The sequence below is a fragment of the Lemur catta genome, chromosome 11 (genome assembly GCF_020740605.2).
Source record: "Lemur catta isolate mLemCat1 chromosome 11, mLemCat1.pri, whole genome shotgun sequence".
Lineage (NCBI taxonomy): Eukaryota > Metazoa > Chordata > Mammalia > Primates > Lemuridae > Lemur > Lemur catta.
The window spans coordinates 39,157,696-39,179,129 of record NC_059138.1 but is presented as its reverse complement, the minus strand read 5'-3'; the positions used below and the strand labels follow the sequence as shown (position 1 = coordinate 39,179,129).

Below are 21,434 nucleotides of genomic sequence, written 5' to 3'. Positions count from 1 at the left end.
AAGACTCCTCATAATTAAAATTCTGAAAACTAAAGACAAAAATTCTTGAAAGTAGCCAGACAAAATGATACTTTACTTTTTAGGGAAACCAATTAGAATGATAGTGACTTCTCATCAGAAACCATGAAGGAAAGAAGGAATTTGAACACCATATTTCAAGTGCTGAAATAAAAGAACTGTCAACCCAGAATCCTATACTCTACAGAAATATCCTTCAGGAATTAAAGGGAAAGTAAGACATTCTCAGGTAATGGAAAACTAAGGTAATTTTTCCTAGAAGATTGGCTAAAACAAGCTCTCTAAACACGAAAGAAAACAATAAAAGAAGGAACCCTGCAACATCAGTAAGGAAAAAAGAACATGGTAAAGAAAAATATGTGTAAATGCAGTAGGCTTTCTTTCTTCTCTTGAGTTTTCTAAATTGTTTTTGACAGTTGAAGCAAAAAGTGTAACACTGAGTGGTTTTAAATAAATGTAGAGGAAATATTTAAGTCAATTTTATAAATGGGGGAGAGTAAAGGGATGTAGAAAGAGGTAAAGTTTCTATATTTCAATCAAACTGGTGATACTATGACCCCAGTAGATTATAAGTTGTACATAAACAATGGACTACCTAGAGCAACCACTACAAATCTATACTAAGAGATACACTCAAACACTATAGATAAATTAAAATGGAATTCTAAAAAAATAAAAGTGTTCAAGAAACCATAGTATAGCAGGAAAAAGAAAACAGAAATAAAAACCACAGCAACAAAAAAACCCAAAAAATTTAAATGGCAGACTTAAATCCCTAACATAACAATAATTACTTAAAATATGAATGGTCTAAACACATCAATTGGCAGAGTTTGACAGAAGTCAATACCCATATAAAACTATAAAACCCTTAGTAAAAATCATATTGGAAAATCTTTGTGATGTAGGGCCAGGCAGAGAGTAGACTGGACATCAAAAACACAGTCCATAAAATGAAAAACTGACAAATTGGATTTTATCAAATTTAAAACTGTTGCTCTTTGAAAGAATTTAAAACTTACTCTCTGTTCAGACAATGAAAGTGCAAGCTACTGAGTGGAAGAATATATTTGCAAACTACATATTTGACAAAGGACTAGTACCTAGAATATATAAAGAACTCTCAAAATACAAACAACCTAATTAGAAAATAGACAAAAGACATAAAAAGACATTTCATTGAAGAGAATATACAAAAGGTAAATAAACACTTGAGGAAGTGTTCGATATCAAAAGCCTAGTAGTATGCAAATTAAAACCACAATGAGATATCACTAGATACCCATCAGAATGGCTAAATGGTGACACCACCAAATTTGGCAACAATATGGAGAAACTGGATCACTCGTACATCACTAGTGGGAAAGTAAAACAGTATAACCATTCTGGAAAACAGTTCGGCAATTTTCTAAAAAAATTAAACATGCCGCTACCACAGGCCCTAGCACTCGCACTCCTGGACATTTATCTCAGAGAAATGAAGACTTATGTTCAGCCAAAAACCTAGATCCATGTTTTTATGGTAGCTTCATGCATAATAACCAATATTGAAAACAACCCAGATGTTTTTCAGTGGGTGAATGGTTAAAGCAAACTGTAGTATATCCATATCATGGAATACTGCTCAGCACCTAAAAGGAACAAATTATTGATACATGCAGCAACCTAGATGAAACTCCAGAGATTTATGCTGAGCGAAAAATGCTAATCCTAGAAGGATATATATTCTTATGACTTTATTTACGTGACATTTTTTAAAGATGAAATTGTAGAAATAAAGAAAATTAGTGGTTGCCAGAGTAAAGGTAGCTGGGAATGGCTGTGGTTGTTAAAGGACAACATTGAGGTATTCTTGTGGTGATGGGAATGTTCTGTATCTTGGATGTATCAATGTCAGTACCTTGGTTTAATTTTGCACTAGAGTCTTGCAAGATATTACCATGGGGGGAAACAGTGACGGGTATAAGGGATTTCTGTGTTATTTTTTTTTTTAAAGCTACAAATCAGGGCTCTTATTTTTAGAGCTGGTTTACCAGCAAATCCCTGGAATGGGGACTATAGCAGGCACTGGAAATATAAAGGCAAAAAAACACTATCTACAAACATTTTATATATCAGGAAGCTTGAGGTACAGAGAAATTGACTACTCTTTCATGGTCATGAAGCTGGTGTGCATTTGAACCCAGGAAATCTGGCTAGTGAGTCTTGAACTGTTTAGTATTGTCCTGAACTGTTTAGTATTGTCCTGAACTGTATTTCTTTTTTTATTTTTAATTGGCAAATAATAATTGCACGTGTTCACGGGGTATAGTGATGCAGACACGGGATGTGTCTGCAGGGGTGGGTCAGTGCAGGGCTGTTTCTCAGGTCCAGAGCATGGGCTTGTAGCCACTCTGGGGTCTGAGGAGTATCAGATGCTTGGAGGCCAGGGGCCTCTCCCATTTGGGGGAGCGCATGCAGCAGTTTGGCTGGCTCCAGGGCAGGTTCTCTCTGGGCAGGACTGTGAACTGTTCTTCCTGCTGGAAGTGCAGTGGCGGGGTTGGTTCCCTTGCTGTGCAGGACCAGTGTCATAGCCGATCCTGGGCCCAAGCTCCATGCAGCTGGGGTTGGGGTGTTCAGCCACCCATGTGGGCTTGGTGGAATGAAGGTGGAGCCCCAGAGGAAAGCACATGCTAGAGGTGGCTCTGGTCTCACAGTGGCGCCCTGCTGCAGCGGCTTGGCTCACAGGGGTCAGTGGGGAGCTGGGAAGTACATACTTTGCGCTCCTAATCTGGGGCAGTGCAGCTGTGCGAATTCCTGGCAGCTCTCTAAACTGGGATCAGGGCTTGTGAGGACTATTGGATTCTCCTGTAGTAAGGACTGTAGGTGTTTGCAGTAGCAGTGGGGTCTGATTGGGATCTTCTGCTTACTTTTTCCCTGAAATGGGAAGTCCCTCCTGACTCTGAGCAAATACAGTCCAGGTTGGGGAGATGAGGCTGCAGAGGCCAGTGCCACCATGCTGCCCTCCGGGCCTTCCAGTCACCACAGGCGCATCTCCCCCTGCTGCACTCCAGCCCTCTCCCTTTGACACTGCAGTCACATCTGAGCTGTTTACTCGTTGCCTTGGTCCTTTCTTGTAGGGGGGATGAGTGCCAGGCATTTCTAGCGAGCGATCTTGCTGATGTCACTACCCCTTTGTTATTTCTTACAACTGCATAGGAATCAACAATGATCTCAAAATAAAAATTTTATTTAGAAAAAACCCCACAGAACCAATAGAAAGGGAAAGATTGAAGATGAGAAGAGAGGGTGTGAAGGAGAAACAGGAACACAGAGTTGTACTTTTTATTTAGGAGCTCTCCCTGGTGTTCTTGTGATTTTAATTCCAATCCAGCTGTTTATGAAGAAGTTATAACAGAGAACATCCCATGATTCCGTTATATTATGAGTCCTACTGCCTCATGTGGAGGCAATAATTAAAGACAGAGGGTGACAAATTCAAATTCAATTTATCTCTTACCTCCTAGGATTCTCCCTGATCAAATCCTCAGCCTAGAACAGCAGTTCTTAATCATGGCTGTACATCAGAGGAGCTTTAAAAAGTACCGATGTCTGGATCCCACCCTAAGAATGCTGATTACATTGGTCTGGGGTATCTCTTGGGCATCAGTATTTTCAAAAGTCTCCAGGTGATTGCAAAGCGCAGCCAGGGTTGAGAACCACTGGACAAGTGGAGAGCCACAGTTCGTTTGAATCTTATTTGTGGGTACATATCACGTGTTTGTTTCAAACCGGAAAGCAAGGGGACAAAGTCAAGGTGTGTGTGAATCATTTCACTGTGCCTGTAGTGACAAGGTCATTAAACACATGATGGTTTTTACATAGAGGTTATATTAGTAAATGGAATTGATTGACATTTTTGGTTGTTAGCTCTCCTAAGACTTCCCTGCCTCACTGGCCTTCTTGCAGCTCCTGGAATATATTCTATGTTTTCTCCAGCCACAAAGTTTCTCTGAAACAGATCAAGATATGTCTCTGTCTCTCTCCTCCCACCCCCATTCTTCTCTCCCTCTTTTGCCTAATTAATCTTCTATTTCTCTTTCACATCTCATTCAGTGTTTATTTCCTCAGAGAAGTCAGCCTTATACTCTACCATGAAATTCTCCTTCCTAGTACTTACCACAGTTATAATTTTACAATTATTTTATCATTATTCCGTTAGGGTCTGTCTCTCCCACTGGACTGTACACTCTATGAGAGCAGAAATCTCATCTGTGTTTCCTCACAATTTTATTGCGAGCCACCAGCCCAGTGCCTGACATATTGTAGGTGCTCAATAAATAATTTATTGCCTGAATGAACCAACCAGTCTGAATGAAACTTGGGGAGTGTTAGCAGACCTAAAGGATGTCATACTAGCAGTTGCCTAGGAATGGTTTGCTGAAAACTAATTAATGTGCCCTTGGGCAGGCCACATGTCCCAGGGAGCTGGGACTCAGTGTGTATATCTGTGAACTAGGGATGGTTCTCAAACTTGGCTGCAAATTAGAACCTCTTGGGAAACTTTTAAAATACTAATGTCTGGGACTCAACCCAGATGTTCTCATTTAACTGGTTTGAGGTGCCCCATACATGGGGCATTTACCAAAGTGATGGAATATGCTGTCCAAGTTGAGAACCATTGGACTGGGTTTAATGATGTCTAAAATCTGACACAATTATACAATTTTAGGATCTTAGGAAACAACCCACCTCCTTTTGAAACTACCTTCCTTTTCTGTTAGGATAATCTGCATTCAAAGAAAACCGAGCCGGTGATAATTTGGGAAGAGATACAAAGTCACAACACATTAATTTTTCCCTGCGTCTTTGCTTTCAACAGTAGCATTGTTTGTAGTGCCGTCTCTCCCCAGATGTGGCCTGCTGGCATGCTATCAAGTGAGACTGTGAGGTGGCGCTCACTATGTGAGGTATAAGTAAATTGGGAATTAATTGTTGACATAAAAACAGAGCAAATAAAAATTTGCTCTTTTGATTATTAACTTTCTCATTTTCAAAATAGCAGTTTAAAAAACACATCTTTCCTTCCAAATGCCCAGAGGAATTAATCTGCATTAAAGATTAATTCTCTGAGATGTTTCACTCTTCAACAGTCTCCTGGTTTTGTTTTTAATATTCGGCACTAAAAATAAAGTCGGATGCCAAATTTCATTTGTTGTCACGTTTTAGCTGTAATTGACTCTAAGATCTAAAAGAACTCATCAGATTCTGTGACTTTTATCCATAACAGAGCAGTGCCCCTGTTCAAAGCACCAGGATCACAAAATGCAAATGAGGAGAGCGCTCTTACCCAGGCATATGGGAAGCTGCTCCACAGGTGAGAAGCCAGGGATGCCTCCTCCAGCTCCTCCAAGTTATATTGTCTTTTGCTGTTGTTTACTGGGGTTGTGACATAAACTGCACTTTACTAGTAGAATGACTGGAATTGTGAAGGAATTGTGCTTTGTGGGTAGTGTATTTCATTCCAATTAGAATAGTGTGTTGGCATAAGAAACAGAAGAATTATTAATATTTTATGCCTCTTTGCAGCCCCTTAAGCAGACTTCCATAGTAGCCTGTTTGTAGGGTGTGTGAGAGTTGTGTGTGGAAAATACCAGGATGATTTAAGGTGTTAGGGGGCAGGACCATTGCTCAGGGATGAAGAGGGCGACTTCATATGGGTCTCCTCTTCTGCCTGAGTCACTCTGATACTCAGGGCCGTGCCTGGGAATCTCATTCACTTCCTGAGGCCAGCAGGGTACTATGTGAGCCCATACCATAGCGGTTCAGTTGCTTATATGTGTCACCTTGTGTGCTTAACTTACTGCTATCGGATAGAGGCCTGAATGTACTTGTAGTGGGCTACACATAGAAACCTCTTATTTAGGGGATGAGGGCAGGTGGGCAAATCGCTGACTCTGTATTCTTCTGTTTTGGGGAAGGGACAGTAAAAGAGGGAAATTTCCCATTCTTTACTTCCATCCCTCAAACCAAAAAAGCTCTGGACATAATCCACCAATAACTCCTCTTTTAGAATGAAGGCAACTACCTCAAGGAGATTTAAGCCTTGTGATCATTCACACTTTAGTATGAATTATGTAAATCAGAAAATTTGATCACTTTCCTCTTCAGGGAAGTCAGACATAAAGAGAAACTGGGAGGCTGGATTGGGAAGGAGATGAGGAGTGTCATTAATTTCAGAGCATAAATAAAGATTTGAGTGGGTTCTCATGGTGGGGAATCTCATGGTGACCAGAAGCAGTCTGAGAGCTCCTGGTGCCTGAGCATAGGTGTGAGGTCCAAAATCGGGGTGTATCATACACAGGGAAGACTGGAGACCACTTAAAGCAAGGTTTGTCTACCTTAAACATTTGCCTGAATTTTGAGAGTAAACACTGAACTATGTGACACTGAAAAATATACTTCCTGCTGCATTGGGTGTGTACATTACTGTAGGCAAATACACAATTTTGTTCTCTTAACCTAAAAATTGGGAGCATGACTGGCCTTGGGAAAATTTGTGCAGTTGGCCAAAGTATGGCCACAGTCTCTCCATCTGGAGACCTAACAGTGACTCTAGCACTGCCTTCCATCCTCCCCATGGTTCCCTAAAGGACTGCACACTAGGGATCATGTGATCCCAAGATTCAGAGTGCCCGTGTGGTGGGTACACACACACAAAGAAAGGGAATCAGTTTCCTGCCCTCAGCGTCCCTAGGTACTCTTTCCCAAAATTCATCTATGGAAGGGGGACTTGCAGTCAGCATGTCGAGGTGTCCAACAGGTTCTTCTTTCCCACCTCCTCGTTTATAGCCACGCTTCTCCTGCTTTAGAGAAGAAAGTCCTCTTTCATCCTTCCTAAGTCTGTAATAACCTCCAAAATGCCAATGGGACAAGTGGAATTAATGAAGTTGGGAAATGCTTCCCTAATCAAAGCACTTAGGCAGGATATGTCTTCCCAGTCTTAGACACATTTCTGTTACAGGCCAAACATGCGTCAGAAGCAAGTATGGGGGTCCTCATTGAGATGTTCTGGATTCCAGAACATTTTTTACTTAATGACCTAATTGCTTCCATCCTCCCCTACAACCATTATCAAAGAATGTGCTGCTTTCCTCCTTTGCCCTACACTCTAGCAGTATCCTATATTTGTTGAGTTAAATAGCATTACAGATACGTATCTATGGAAGCTAGTCACAGAATCCAGCACAGAGGTAGATGATATGAATGGGAACAGGAGCTGGACAAGGCAAGTAGGGTGGCAAACCAAGAGGCAGAATTGATCACAAGCAGAGGGACATGGTGATATACCAAACACAAAATCTTGGAGCTGAGACATGGGCTACACAGCAAGAAGACAGCCAAGGAAAGCTAGCCAGAGGACCCCAGGGTTACAGAGATCTTGACCTCAAGAAGCTGAGGCTTATAGCCTGCAACTCTTAGGAATTCATGTTGCTTCCTGATTTTATAGGGGCTAAAAAGTGGCCCCTCTGGTACTAATATCAATGAAATGATCTGCTTGTAGATCTGTGTCTTCCACCAGCTTTGAGCATCCAAAGGGCAAACCTGTATCCATCTGTCCCTGTATCCTCAGGACTAGCCCAGTGTTTGTTGAATTGAATTAGATTGAATCAAGGACTACTGATAGACTGACCCATGGTATTGCTTAAGAGTCTTACACATTCTTATCCACAAGAAAGAACTGTGTTTTAATTTTGGAGCACTAATTACAATGCTCCTTTGAATAAAGACCAAGAAAAATGGAAATGCTTTAAGGCTGAATAGTATATTATATGACCCACAGTGCCTCAGATTTCTTTTAAAACATATAGGTTCTACCTCTACCCTGTTAATCTCAACCTATTTTTTCTTTTCTATTCTCAGCAGCTGGCTAAACACACACATACACACACATACATGCACACATACACCCCACAAAAATGGTTTTCATTCATTTTTTCTGGTTTGGCTTCTGCAGTGCTTCAAACCACTAACAAATCATGTACACCTAGTATTTCTGCTGTAATGCTGGCTCCCTAGAGCAGCAAAATGTGCTGTGACCATATGCATCTTCATGGAAATATGAGAAGGTGGTGCTGATTTAACAGCTCCTTCAGCTTGTGTTGGAGTAACAGTTCCTCTTAAAGTAATAGTGGGTGTGTTTGTTTCCCACTCAAGAGTTGAGCTCCTCAATGTGTATCACACATCTTAAATCTCAATATGCTGCTCACTGTTTTAGCTCCAAAAACCACCAAATTCAAATCATCCCAAGAGAAGCAATCCCTCCCCTTCTAAACTACTCATGCCACTATTTCTAAATATACCTATTCAGCTCATAATGGAACATAATGACACCAGGCATTGGAAGTCTGAATACCAAGAGCACCCATATAAACATATATGATAAAATATTCAGGTCATTAAATATGAAATGTTTGATTTTGAATCAGAAATGTAGTTTATTATATCTCAAGCAAGAAGCAGTACAATTAATAAAAGTATGTGCCTAAACTATTGACACAGTTTTGCCATCTTAATGGTAGCTTGTTTATGCCAGCAGCAAAGAAGCCTACAGAGCAAGTGGTGATGAAATTGCCTGAGGTGTTTTCCACAGCTTGCTGAGAATTGAATATTTTTCCTTGCAAGAGTGGTCCAAAGCCTGGAAGAAGTGGTGGTCAGTTGGTGCAAGGTCTGGTGGATGACAGAGAGTTTCTAAGTCCAGTCTCTGTAATTTGAGCAGCGTTGTTTGTGGGACATGTGGTTAAGCATTGTCTTACAAGAGGGTTGGCCTGTCTGTATTGACCAATCTCTGCTGTTTAATCACAAGCATCCTCAGCATTTTGGCCAATTGGTTGCAGTAGACATTTGCTGTAATCAATTGGCCAGGTTTCGTGAAGCTGTAGTGGATAATACCAGCACCAGCCCACCAAACAGACACCACTAACTTTTTTTGATAAATATTCAGTTTTGGACTGTGTTTCAGCACTTTGTCTTTATCCAACCATTGTGCTGAATATTTGTAATTGTCAAAAAGAATCCATTTCTTACCACACATGCCAATACAGTGTAGAAATGATTCACCTTTATGTCATGACAGCAAAGAAAGGCAAGCTTCGAGATGATTTCTCTTCTGACGCTCATTTCATTCATGTGGTACCCATCTATCCAACTTATTTACCTTGCCAATTTGTTTTCAAATAGTCCAATATTGTTGGAATAGTAACGTGAAACCCCGCTGCTAATTTATGCATAGGTTGAGATGGATTCGCTTCCGCTACAGATTTCAGCTCATCATTATCCACCTTGGTCTCAGGTCACCCACGTGGCTCATTTTCAAGATTACAATCATCAGAACAGAACTTCTCAAACCATCTACATACTTTGCGTTCATTAGACACATCCACCCCAAACACTTCATTGATATTTTGAGCTGTGCTGCATTGGTTCCACGACAGAACTCATATTCAAAAATAACACAAACTTTTGACTTAACCATGGTTTCACAAAAATTACTCTAAAAATTTTTGAAAGATAATCATAAATACATCAAAGAGGATGTACTTTCACAATAAAAACAAGAAGTGTCAAAGTGAAACATCAGAGAGATCAACAGTCAAACTTAGTACTTAAGGAATTCAGAGATTTCATACATACTAATCTAAGTTATTCAGGGATCTTCCTCCATTTATTATTTTCATGGGTACTAATTTACTGTAGGGGAATGAGGATACTTTTGGTTGCAAGGGACAGAAACCTAAGTCAATTAATTTAAGCAAAGGGAGAATATATTGGCTCATGTAGCAGAGAAGGCTACTGAGGTAATTCACAAGATGGAAAGAAGAGCTCAAGGAATCAGGTCTCAGGGACTAGTCCAGAGGGATTGCCTCCAGACCTCTCTGCCTTTATCTTCTTTTGACTCTACTTGTCTCTCCTTGGCTTCATCCTGTAGGTAGGGGCTCTACTCACGTAGAAGAGTGCTGCTGGAAGACCCAGATTCACACCTTTCTGCTTGGTAACCCCAGTAGAAAGAGGGCATCATTCTCCCAGAGTCCATGTACCAATCCAAGGAAAGATTTGAGTTGGTCCCATATGGGCCCTATTCTCATTCCTTTGATAAGAGTTTCTCACCCCTTACTGTCCATAAGAATTACCAGAGGTGCTTATGAAAATTCAGATTTCTAGGTAGGCATTACCATCAGAAATTCTAATTCAATAGTTAGGAAAACCACATAGAATGGGGAAAAGATGGTTTTCCAAAACAAAGAGACACTAGCCAAACAAACAAACAAACAAATATATCCATACAAGAGCCTCATCTAGGATTTGTGATTCCATGAAAATGTCCACAAGCATCTGTGTGGCACAACAGTGATGCTGTGAAAATATAGAGGTGGACAGAAAAGATGGAGTGTTTTGTATGAAAATATCACAGCAATCCCCAGCTCTCTAGTTACAAATGACAAATTCATTAGTTGCTTAAGTGCCTTATGCCTTGTCTATATAAGTAAATAATGGCCAGTGTCAATTTGAAAATGAATTTTTAAAGCCCACAGCAATCTTCATTGATATAACATACCCCTTAATGGCATTAGTTAGGCATTTCTTCAAATTACTGGTGAATAATCGTACTGACCTACTTGAGAAATATTATCCAGACTTTTGTTAACATTGTAATTAAGACTTTTTGGTGCAATAACAGCAGAGGCTAGGAAGCAATTTTAAGATTCCAGAAATTAGTTCACTTCTATGGACCTAGTATTAATAACATGGGATTCTTATCAACAATGGCAGAGAACCACTCATTCACCAGCTGGAGTACCTGTTAAGTGAAAGGCATTATTCCAGTGATGAGGAAGACTCTCCAAATCCCTGACTTCATGGAGCATGCTCTCTGGTGAGGAGATGGACAGAGGCAAAGGCAAAGGCCTTGAGGTGAGAACAAGCTTGGTGTGTTCACCCCAGTGTGGCTGTAGCAGCAGGTGTTGAATTGGAGAGATGGGCAGGAAGAAGATACTGTGGGGCCTTCTAGTCCAGAGCAGGGAGTTGGGGCTGTATTCTAAATGTGGTGGGGAGTCACTGGAGGGTTTGGCAGGTGGCAGTGGTAACATTCAGTTTTAAAGTTTGATAGGCTCTCCTTGGTTTCTGTGTGGGGCATGGACTATATGGCCAAAGTAGAAGCTGAATGATTGGGTAGGAGCTCATGAAAGATTGTACTTAGGTGATACCAGTGGAGGTGGTGAGGCGTGGACAGATTTGGGATAAATTTTGAAGGGCAATGTTCTGGATTAAAGACCAAGGGGAAGAGGTTTCAGTAAGAAGAGGGTAGGAACCAGTGTTAAGAATCCCCCAAAATAAGGAAAATGAGGACTGAGTAAAAGCCCCCAAATTGGAAAATAGAGCAGTCATTATGTTTAAATAGAAAGAAGAACACCAGTAATGATCTTTGGGAAGGGTGTAGGTAGAGTGTTGGGGAGGAGGTTGGACAGCAGAGGTATGAAAGAAGGAGTGGGTGGTGGGGAAGGTCAGACATCAGACCCAAGATGACCCCTTTGGAAGTCCCGGCCTCACTACAGCCATGCATCCCACTTTGCCTTCAGGTACAGGTCTGCATACAGAAGGAAATGTACATATTTTTTAAACTCTTTAAGGAATATCCATTTACTATTGCCTCCCACCCAATAAAGAACAGAGTTTTAAAAATTGTAACAAGGGCAGAAACCATACTATTAATGTTCCCAAAAAGGGACCATGTTTATTTAAATGTAAATCACAAATCAAAATTTATGCATGGTTATCTTTGGGGACATTGATCTCTATTCTTCTCCATCTCTTGGAAATGGCTGTTCCAAATTAATTAAACTCTCAAGAGAGTACAGGATTCATGTGGAAGGTGGATAATTAAATTAATAGCTTCTTAGACCCTGTGATATATTTTTCACAAAGGAAACAGAAATAAGTTACTTTTACATCAGGAATTCCGTTGGTTTGATCATTTCAAAGGGATTGGTGTTTTTCTTTTGGGTACAGCAGCCGCTAGGGGCTTTCTCAACATATATCAAAGCAATTGGGTGAGTTGCTATGATTGAAAGAAACATATACAGGAATAAGAGGACTTTGGAGTTATGTAAATAGAATCATTTAACTTCCTCTTGGAATATAAACAATGTTGAATGAGGAGATTAAAGTTAAATTTGGTGAAAATTATTTATAGGCTTCAGTGAGATATTTTCTTCCCTTTCTTATCCTTTTCTTTTATCCCAGATAGATAAGCAATTTAAAAACACCTACTCTATGCTCAAAACTGTGTGGTGCATACAGAAATGATGGCCCTGACATCAAGGAGGGAAGAGCTAGTTGAGTGAACAAGATAAGCAGATAAGAGTCAATGATAAATAATCTAAGATAATGTATAATTAAGGCCTAGACCATGTGCAACAGAAAACAAAAAAGAATGTTTGAGTCACGTGGAATTATTTAGTGTTCCCTGAGAACACTGGGCCTTTTTCAGGACTATGAAAGGTCAATTAAGACTTTCATAGTAATTAAGAGGGCCCTAATTATGTAGACTCCATGCATCCAAACCATATCTTTTTATTTTTTAGAGCATTAAGTCCAAGTACCTTAGTTTGACATCCAACATGTATGGCTAAAGACTTTTTTTGGATGTAAAGAATAGGAAGCCCAACTCAAACTGGCTTGAGCAGAAAAGGAAATTCTTTAGCTTACAAAACCAAAAGGTCTAGGAGCGAGTCTGCTTAGGAGCTTAGTTTCTCCCCAGCCCCCATGATGCCGTCTCCTGCACTGTCGTTAGTCTCGGGCTCTCCCTGCGGGACGGCTCCTGCCGGCTCACAGGCCCCGCGGGGAAAGAGCAAGTGCTTCCTTCCCAAGAGGCCTGACAGAAGGCGCACTGCATCTCCTGATTCTGATTGGATCAAATTCCCCCATCTCTGAACCAATGACTGTGGTCAGAAGAATGTGATGCTCTGACTGGCCAGACCTTGGTAGCCTGGCTGCCCTGGGATGTCCTTTCGCCGTGTTCAGGACAGCAAAACAACAGACACTGTAAGTGCAGGATTCCTCACAGATAGGCCCTTATCCCCAGCTTCATCTCTTGCTACCCCTTGTTCTGCCATCAGTGTTCTAATCACAAGGAATCATTTCTTGTTCTAAGAAACTCAGGCTCTTCTCGGGATCACAAATGCGTGGCTGTGCAGTTCCCACTGCCTGCAGTGCCATTTCCTCTCTTGAGAAAAGCTCAGTCTCTCGTTTAAGACATAGCTCCCGCCTGCTCTGAGCTGACGAGGGGTCCTCAACAAGTGTGATGGGAACGTACATCGAATGTTGCCATGATACCCTCTCCAGGGACGGAAGTAGTCAGGTGGTTCCCAGCTCCTATTTATGGGTGGCCGCCCCTCTTTTTCTACAGAAGACGGAAAATCATGTTGAACGATGGATGGCACAGCTTGGTAGGCTCACTAACTGAGGAGGTGGCAGGAGTGGGGCCAGGCCTAGAGAGTGGCATGGTGAGTCAGAATAGGCACAGGCAGTACATGTCTAGGGCCAGTCCAGAAAAGGCTGAATCAGCACAGATATGGGAACCCAGAGTCAAACACGTTGGGCTGGGGTGAACTAACAAGGGCAAATCTGAGAGCGAGACTCAGGTAGAATGAGTCAGGTTCTGAAGGGAGTGTGGACACAGCAAAAGGACAAGGATACACAGGTACCAAGTCTCAGACTAACCTGGGCCTTGGGAGAGGATTTCTTCAACTGCTTTTCACCCAAGAATGGGCCTGTGTTGTGTTTTTATCCTCCTGGCCTAACCTTGGTACAACTTCCATAGGAATGTTAAAAGTAGTATAATGTCTGAACAAGGCTCCCAGATATTTGAAAATAAAAGATGATAAGACTGAATAATCATCGGAATTGAAGTCATTTTACTTCCCACAGAAAGGAAAACAAGGTAATGCCTATAAACTTCCAGAAGATGAGATATTGATTCTATTTTCTAGTGACTCAAATATAGCCCACATCACTTTGCACCAGAGGCCATGTGGTTCTTTATGGCCACGAATGAGAAGCATATGGCCCAGGGAGTGGTTTTCTCCCCAGCAGTTACATTTCCAGTATACCCAGAGCCCAGCAAAGCCACAGCTGTAATTGGCAGACAGCAAGTATGGCTGGTTGTTTGCTTGTCCTTGTAAAATTGAGCGTGACAAGCCAATGAGGGGTGGAGCTGTGCCTGTTGTAAACACATTTAGAATTCAAGAAAAGCAAAGTGTAGATTTGAGAATTTGATGTGTGGGAAGCTCATAACTATTCATTCATTTCTTAACCATAGTTCGTTAAATTTAACAGTTGTGTGACTCTGAATTCACAGATGACAACTGCAGCATATTTTGGGCAATAAATTACTAGCTGCTTTGAGAAACAGGACTGATTTAACAGCGTATTGTAGAGTAGTAATAGAAGTACTAAAATCTGTCTTCCTACCTCCAAGGGGTTTATTTTAAAGGTTTAGATTGCAACAATAAACATTCTTTTAATCCTTCAGCCATGCAAGCAAGTCCACTTTCGGAGGCAGTCATTTATTTGTCTGGCAATAAACAGTAATTTATGATCCACAATATCGATTTACATTTACACTTTCTCTCTGTGGCAGGGGCATAATGCTCTTTGGTTGTTCTAGTGGAAAGTGCTTTATAATTATCTCATGTCTGAAACAAAAATATTGCCTGTATTTAAAAAATAAATAAAGTTCTGGAAGTTGGAGCGGAGCCTGGAATAGGTCTGAGTTGCAAAGTCCAAGTCAGCACTGAAGGATGCCCACGGAACATTTGCTTCTTGCGCTGAATACTACCAACATACATTCTTATGCCAATTATTGGACCTCTTTTCATTTGATTTTATTTCTGTCACTAATGAGTATTCTTTTATTTCCCTCCACAACCCTTTCTTCTTCCCAGAGGTACTGAGACAGACCAGCTCACTTTGTTGGCTAAGAGCTGCAGGGAGCAGTGGGACCCCAGTGAAGAAATAAGCAGCTGTCACAGGCCCAAGCACAAGGGCCATTGGGTCTGTAGTGATTATTTTCCTAGTGGGAGGGTTAAACTTCTGCTGATTAACCACTCGGGATCCTGATTAACTTTCTGGCATCGTGTTTACATAATTATGTCATTGGCCTTGAAACGAGAATCTGACTTTTAGAAATGCTTCAAAAGGCAATTGTTTCACTTGTCTCTGGAAGCTGAGGCCCCCACAAAGGTAGCCTGGCCCACCTGCTTGTCTGCAACCATGCTTTTTAGAATTTCCCCCAAGGGTTTTGTCCCGGTGTATGGCAAAGGGATCCATGTGGGAAGTCACTGATGTATGAATAGAGGGCCATAAACTCAGTACAGTAAATACCATATTTCTTTATTTTTCAGTTAACGATTTAATTATGACTCTGTGATAGACTACATTTGGGTGGGGCTCTCCCCATGGTGGTTTTGCCGAGGTTCTGCAGGTCAGGATGGTTGTCCTGGCCAGCAGGCCTCTGTCCGTCCCTTGTTATCCTGGTCCATGTCATCAGTACAGGTGTTGGTGGCTTGACTCTGGGCACACAAGAAAGTATGTCAAGGCTGGGAGGTCTGGGCCTTGATTCCTTCTAGGTTCTCCTGCTCGGTGCTGCCGGGGACTAACTCATAGATCCCGGTGCTCACGGGACCACACCCAGATAATCCATTTTTAACCTTGGGAAACCTTCCCCTTTCTTCTTATTTCCATCAAAAGCATGCACATAGACTTCTCTTTCTTTTCCCTCTAGGGAGAATTCATTTTTATTTTGGGGAACTCTTTCTCTCTTGCCATGTTTTTCTCACAAGTACCCCCATTTCCTTATACCCCATTACACTCTGTGGAATTTTGCTCCTGGAAACTAAAGCCAAGAAGGAAGGTAGGCAATCTCTTTTCCTTTCTCTGAAAGGGAAGAGAAAATAGAAAATATAGGGTGATAATTATAAGTTACTATCACAAAAAATTATCTTAGCATAGACATATGCATACTTAAAGGCAGATAGCTGGTTGATTTGTTTTTGCAGTGGGCAAAACAAACAGAAACAATAGACAAAAGGACCCACAAATCTTATGAATTGAATAATTTATGAATTTGTCACAGTGTCCAAAGTAGAACTGTATTAAGTTTAGTTTAATGTGTCAAGGAGGACAGAGTGAAGAGGGTATCAGCTTCCCCAAAATCCTCCAGTGAATCTGTAATTGTCCTACTTCCACTTCCAAATTGTTCTTTACTTACCTATATGGTTATACCTAATGCAAGGATTTTTGTAGTCATTTTTTTTATTCATTAACATTAACCAAATCCTTTGCATTATAATGGCTTTTGTAGAGACTGATATTTATAAACAGAAACAACAGAACTAATGGACATTATCTTGACCTCTGTCTGTATTGCACATCAGTGACCACTCTTTCTGAAACTCTCCTCTCCCCTGGATTTCATAAAAGCCCTCTCTCATAGTTCTCCTCCTGCCTTTCTGATTTCCTTTTTGAAATCCTTCAAGAGGCATTTTCCTTTATCCACATCTGAATACTTACCCATGTATAATTCCAAGCTTCCAGTCTTGGTCTTCTGTTCCTCTCATAGGATGATCTCACCTGCTTTCAGGGTTTTAACCACCAATAATCTGCCAGTGACTCATCCCCAACCAGCCTCCTGAAGTTTCCACCCTTATATCCAAAGGCACACTGATGCACCTCCACCTGAAGGTGAAGGTTCTGTAGCACCTCACACTCAACATGTTCAAAGCAGAATGGCTTGGCTGTTATCCCACTAACCTGTACCCCTCTTTATGGTTCCTTTTATCATCCACACAGTTGGCAATCCCATCCTTGCTTCTTAATCTTGACCAACCTACCTTGAAGCACACAAAATTAGTGCCTATTGCTACGACAGCTCCAGATTTGCTCCCAGCCTCCTCATTACTGCTTTCACCCAAGTGGCTCTGGGACTCCAGGTTTGGCTGCACTGTGTTTGCATCTGACCCTGCCAGTTTGGTGAGCTTTGGGTCCCTTTTTGCTTCTTGGACTTCAGCTTCCCTTTGAGTGCTTGACTCTGTTCTCTCTCTCTGATTATATTGTCCTACAATATCTTGGAAGAAAATTCCCTCTGCCAAGCCATGCTAACTTTCTAAGCTGCCCCCACTGGTGAAGGATGAGACAGACCCCCAGCTTCCAGACTGCTTAGCTTCTCGCTTTCCTTTGCCTCCACATGTCGTGTTCACCGCTAAGCCGCCGTCGTTGAACCTGACCTGCACTCTCCGTTACACACCTGGTGACGCTACCTTAAGTTAAGCCCTCATCCTCTCTTTCCCAGTCATCCAAACGGCTTCCAAATGGTCTCCAGTCTCCTATTTGTTCCCCACCTGGCAGCCAGAATGATTATTCTAAAACACAGTGCTGAACATTCCTTTGCTTAAAACCCATCAGCAAATATTTATAACCCTGATATCTCATAAGAAAAAAATCCATGAAACGTTTAAAAGATATAGATTTTGTTTTGAACTCCAGAGATGGTAATTCAGTGGGTCTGTGACCGGGCTGTGGCATCAGTGTGCTGAACGAGCTCCTCGGGTCACTCTGATGTGCAGCCTCCTTAGCACGGTCCCCCGTCCCTCCATGGCCTGCCTCTACCCACATTTCCACCTCATCTCCTGCCTCAGGAGAGCTGGAGGGCATCTCCTACCTTTCTGTATCCTGAACACATCCTAGCTGTGCCTGATATTCATGGACAACTACAGGATGACGACAAGTATTATCAAAGAGCCACAGTTGTTTTTGAGGTCATTAAGGATCCTGGAGCTACAGTTTAAAGAATTCCTTTGTAACTGCTCATGCTATAATTCAGTGTATTCCTTTTCTTAATTCCATATTCAGTGCTATTTCTGTAGAGCACTAGACAAAATAATTTTTCACCCTACTTGGTATTTACACCTTTAAAGTATTTATAGATTGCTTTTATATCTTCACTTAGTCATCACTTAAACAGTATGCATTTTGCTTCTACACTGTTACTTTAGAAATCTATCCCTCCATACGGTGGTAACTTTTCCTGAATTATAACATTCCTTTATGTAGTTCTTAAAGGTGTGGTTTTTCTCCTTTGAATAACTAGATCACAAGCCTATTGAAGATAGAAATTCTGACTTAGAGTTATGACTTTGTCTTCATCGTCACCTTCACTGTGCTTGACAGGGACCTGGCCCTGAAACGTGGGGAGGGGAGGAAAGAGTGGATTTGCCAAGAAGATGTGGAGACAGGAAGTTCTGAGTCCTCTTCCTGTTATGTTTTTGTCCCGCTAACGCATGTCTAAGATGCTCATTACTGCTGCCACCAGGTGTTTTAGGTATCTGTACTTCTCTGATTTATTTATTTATTTTTTTTTTAGATTATAAAAACTTCCTCTTTAATCAAGGCTTTTAACATGGAACAGATTTCTTGAATAAAATGGAAAGTTTCCAATACATTGAAACAAATCCATAAGACACCACACATATAACACCCAGCAGGAAAAAACAAAACAGCATGTTTATACAATCCCTGTAACAGCCATGGTCTTATTCTCAGATGGCAAATTATTCTTATTCTACATCTGGCAAATGTATTCTGGATACAGAGCACACTGTGGGTTCTGGGGTGATGTTCGGCTGAGGCTGTGGCCCTCATGTGGCTGGGCTGTGGTGGTTGGCTCTACTCAGGAAGTAAAGCAGTTACCAGCACGTTCAAGCAGTGTATTGAACATCCTTTAAATATCAAAGTGAGAAACAAGAAGGCAATGTAATAATGTTATCAGAAAGATGTTAGAAAGTAAGGACAGCTGTGTAAAGCTTGAGGCTGAAAAGTGGCTCGCCAGCTTCATTTCTTTGGCTTCTTGGGTAGTGGGCGCCGGAACAGCAAGATGTGAGGTTCTGGTTCATGGATCATATAATGGACCCATCCCTGACTCTGTTGAACGCCAAGATTCCTCCATTCAGATTCAGACATCAAATGGGTTTTAGGGACCAGCTTGGCTATGTCCTTGGGCAACATGACATGCCGGTACTCGAACTCCTCGTCGTCATATTTGTCCGAATAGTAAATTTGCTTGTGCAACATGATCGCTCCGCCGGTGGGCCTTCAGCCCCGCGCCGCCAACCTCCAAACAACTCCTACTTCTCTGATTTAACTACAAATAAATTAATTCAAGATGTACTACCTGTCAGTAAGAATGAAAACCTAGGAGAAAATGGAATACTTCTTGTTATTTTACATCTCTGGAACAGACTTGATGAGAATTTGCCAAAACTCCAAATGATACTTCTATCAAGCAGTGCAAATTGTCATTCTGAATCTCTATTACAAGAAGTTGTATTTGGCTACAATCCAATGAAATGTATCAAAATGCAATTTCCAAGGCATTCGGAACTGTACCCTTCATTTGATTTTGTGCATGCTCATGTAGGAGCTGGAAAAATATTCATTAACCAAATGAAATAACTCAGAGCCACTTCATTAAACCCTTAATAATTCATATACACCCTCTCCACCAATAACCCCCTCAAGCATGCAGTTCTGTTCTAAACCCAGAGGCTTTTCTAGCAGAGGGGTAATCTTTGATCCCGGAAATAACATTGAAAGAACAGAACACCTAAATTTCAGACACAGAACGCTGTGATTAGTTTCTGGCATGCCAGAAAGAAAAAAGCCCTGTGCCAGTGGTGGATGTGCATAAAGCCCAGGCTAGCCTTTGGGAACTAAGGAATGTGGGAGAAACATGAGCATCCAAAGAGATAAAAGGAGGAATGCAGACAGAAGAGAGTAGTGCATATTTAAGACAGCAGGGATAACAAACTGTAGAAATCATAAGCTTGTGCTAGTGTCAGCTTTACATGTGTGTTGTGTTCCCTGGTTCTTGCTTCCTAGTACCGAAGAATGGTTACTGGTACCGAGTCAACGGAATGAACGTGCAAGCCAAACAGGAATAAGGAAGCCAAACAGCAAGATTTAGTAAAGCACAGCACATTCTGGAGTGGGAATGGGTCTATCTCCACAAGTGGAGTTTTTAACACCACACCTGTTTCCCTTCCTCCTGGTCCCTATCTAACAATGGATGGATGTGTCATGGGAGAGACAGAAGAGAGAATAGTTCATTGTCAGAGGGTGGGAAGCAAGTGGCGTCAGTACATACCTCAGTGCCCCTTGGAGCCATCTGTGTGAGCTCATCAGCACAGTTAGTGCAGCTCTGCTGTCTGGAGGGGCCACTTTCCTACAGGACCTCAGGAAGTAGCCACATCAGCTTTCTGTGCCTATGCCACCTACATCTGTGTCTACAGCTAAGCTGCATGGGAGGTAGAGTAAATAATTTATAATCATAAGGGGCACCCAAACTTACATCAATATAAAATAGCTTGTAGTTTTCTCTGTTTAAGAAGGCATAGAAGTACATAGTACATTTTTTAAAGGTTTCTGATTTTAAAAATATTTAGGCCTGGCATGGCGGCTCGTGCCTGTAATCCTAGCACTTTGGGAGGCCAAGACAGGAGGATCACTTGATGCCAGGAGTTTGAGACCAGCCTGGGCAACATAGTGAGACCCCCATCTCTATAAAAAATTTAAAGAATTAGCTGAGTGTGGTGGCATGTGCCTGTAGTCCCAGCTACTCAGGAGGCTGAGACAGGAAGATCACTTGAGCCCAGGGGTTTGAGGCTGCAGTGAGCTATGATTATGCCACCGCTCTCCAGTCTGGGTGACAGAGTGAGAGCCTGCCTCTAAAAACAAACAAAAAAAATCACATATATATGTATTTAATATAGACCCTCAGTAAGGAAAACAAAACCAGAACACACAAAGTCTCTGATGCAATGGGAGACATCTGTAACTTCAAGCTGCAAAAAATAAAGATAGAAAGTAAATGGATGTAAGAGGGTAGTGATGTCAAATTTGGACTAATTCATGTATTTTTTCATGGTTAACCAAGCCCAAATGCCTGAAGCGTTTTGCTTCTCTACTTTAATATCTATCATTTAATCTCCAGGCCAATTGGAAAAATTTTTTCCCAAGTATAGTTTTCTAAACCATCACATCAAGTATGCCCCTAAAATAGGAATAAATAATTAGCTCTTTCTCAATATCAATTAAAGTTTTGTCAGAGGAAGCTATTGATCCAATCTTCTGTGATCTGATCTTGCTGAGCAAACGTGAAGCATAACTTTTGACCTCTGGCTTCCTGCATGTTTCCTCTTGGGTGCCAGCCTCCAGTTTTCTATTTTTATTTAATCCTGTTATACTGACGATAAGAAGCTCCTACCATTTACTTCCTCTCTAGAGCCTATACTGTTCATTTCAGAATGGTAACAAATTAAGCTTGC

General features: G+C 41.4%; 2 protein-coding genes across 2 annotated transcripts in view; one reads left to right on the top strand and one right to left on the bottom strand.

Moving 5' to 3' along the window:
* The window catches only part of LHFPL3 (LHFPL tetraspan subfamily member 3), a 444,944-nt gene that overhangs the window by 135,965 nt on the left and 287,545 nt on the right, over positions 1-21,434 (top strand). The window lies entirely within an intron of this gene.
* Positions 18,474-19,232, bottom strand: LOC123647297 (cyclin-dependent kinases regulatory subunit 1-like). Its single transcript, XM_045564641.1, has one exon. The coding sequence runs from the start codon at positions 19,180-19,182 to the stop codon at positions 18,943-18,945; it is 240 nt and encodes a 79-aa protein (XP_045420597.1). The 5' UTR covers positions 19,183-19,232; the 3' UTR covers positions 18,474-18,942.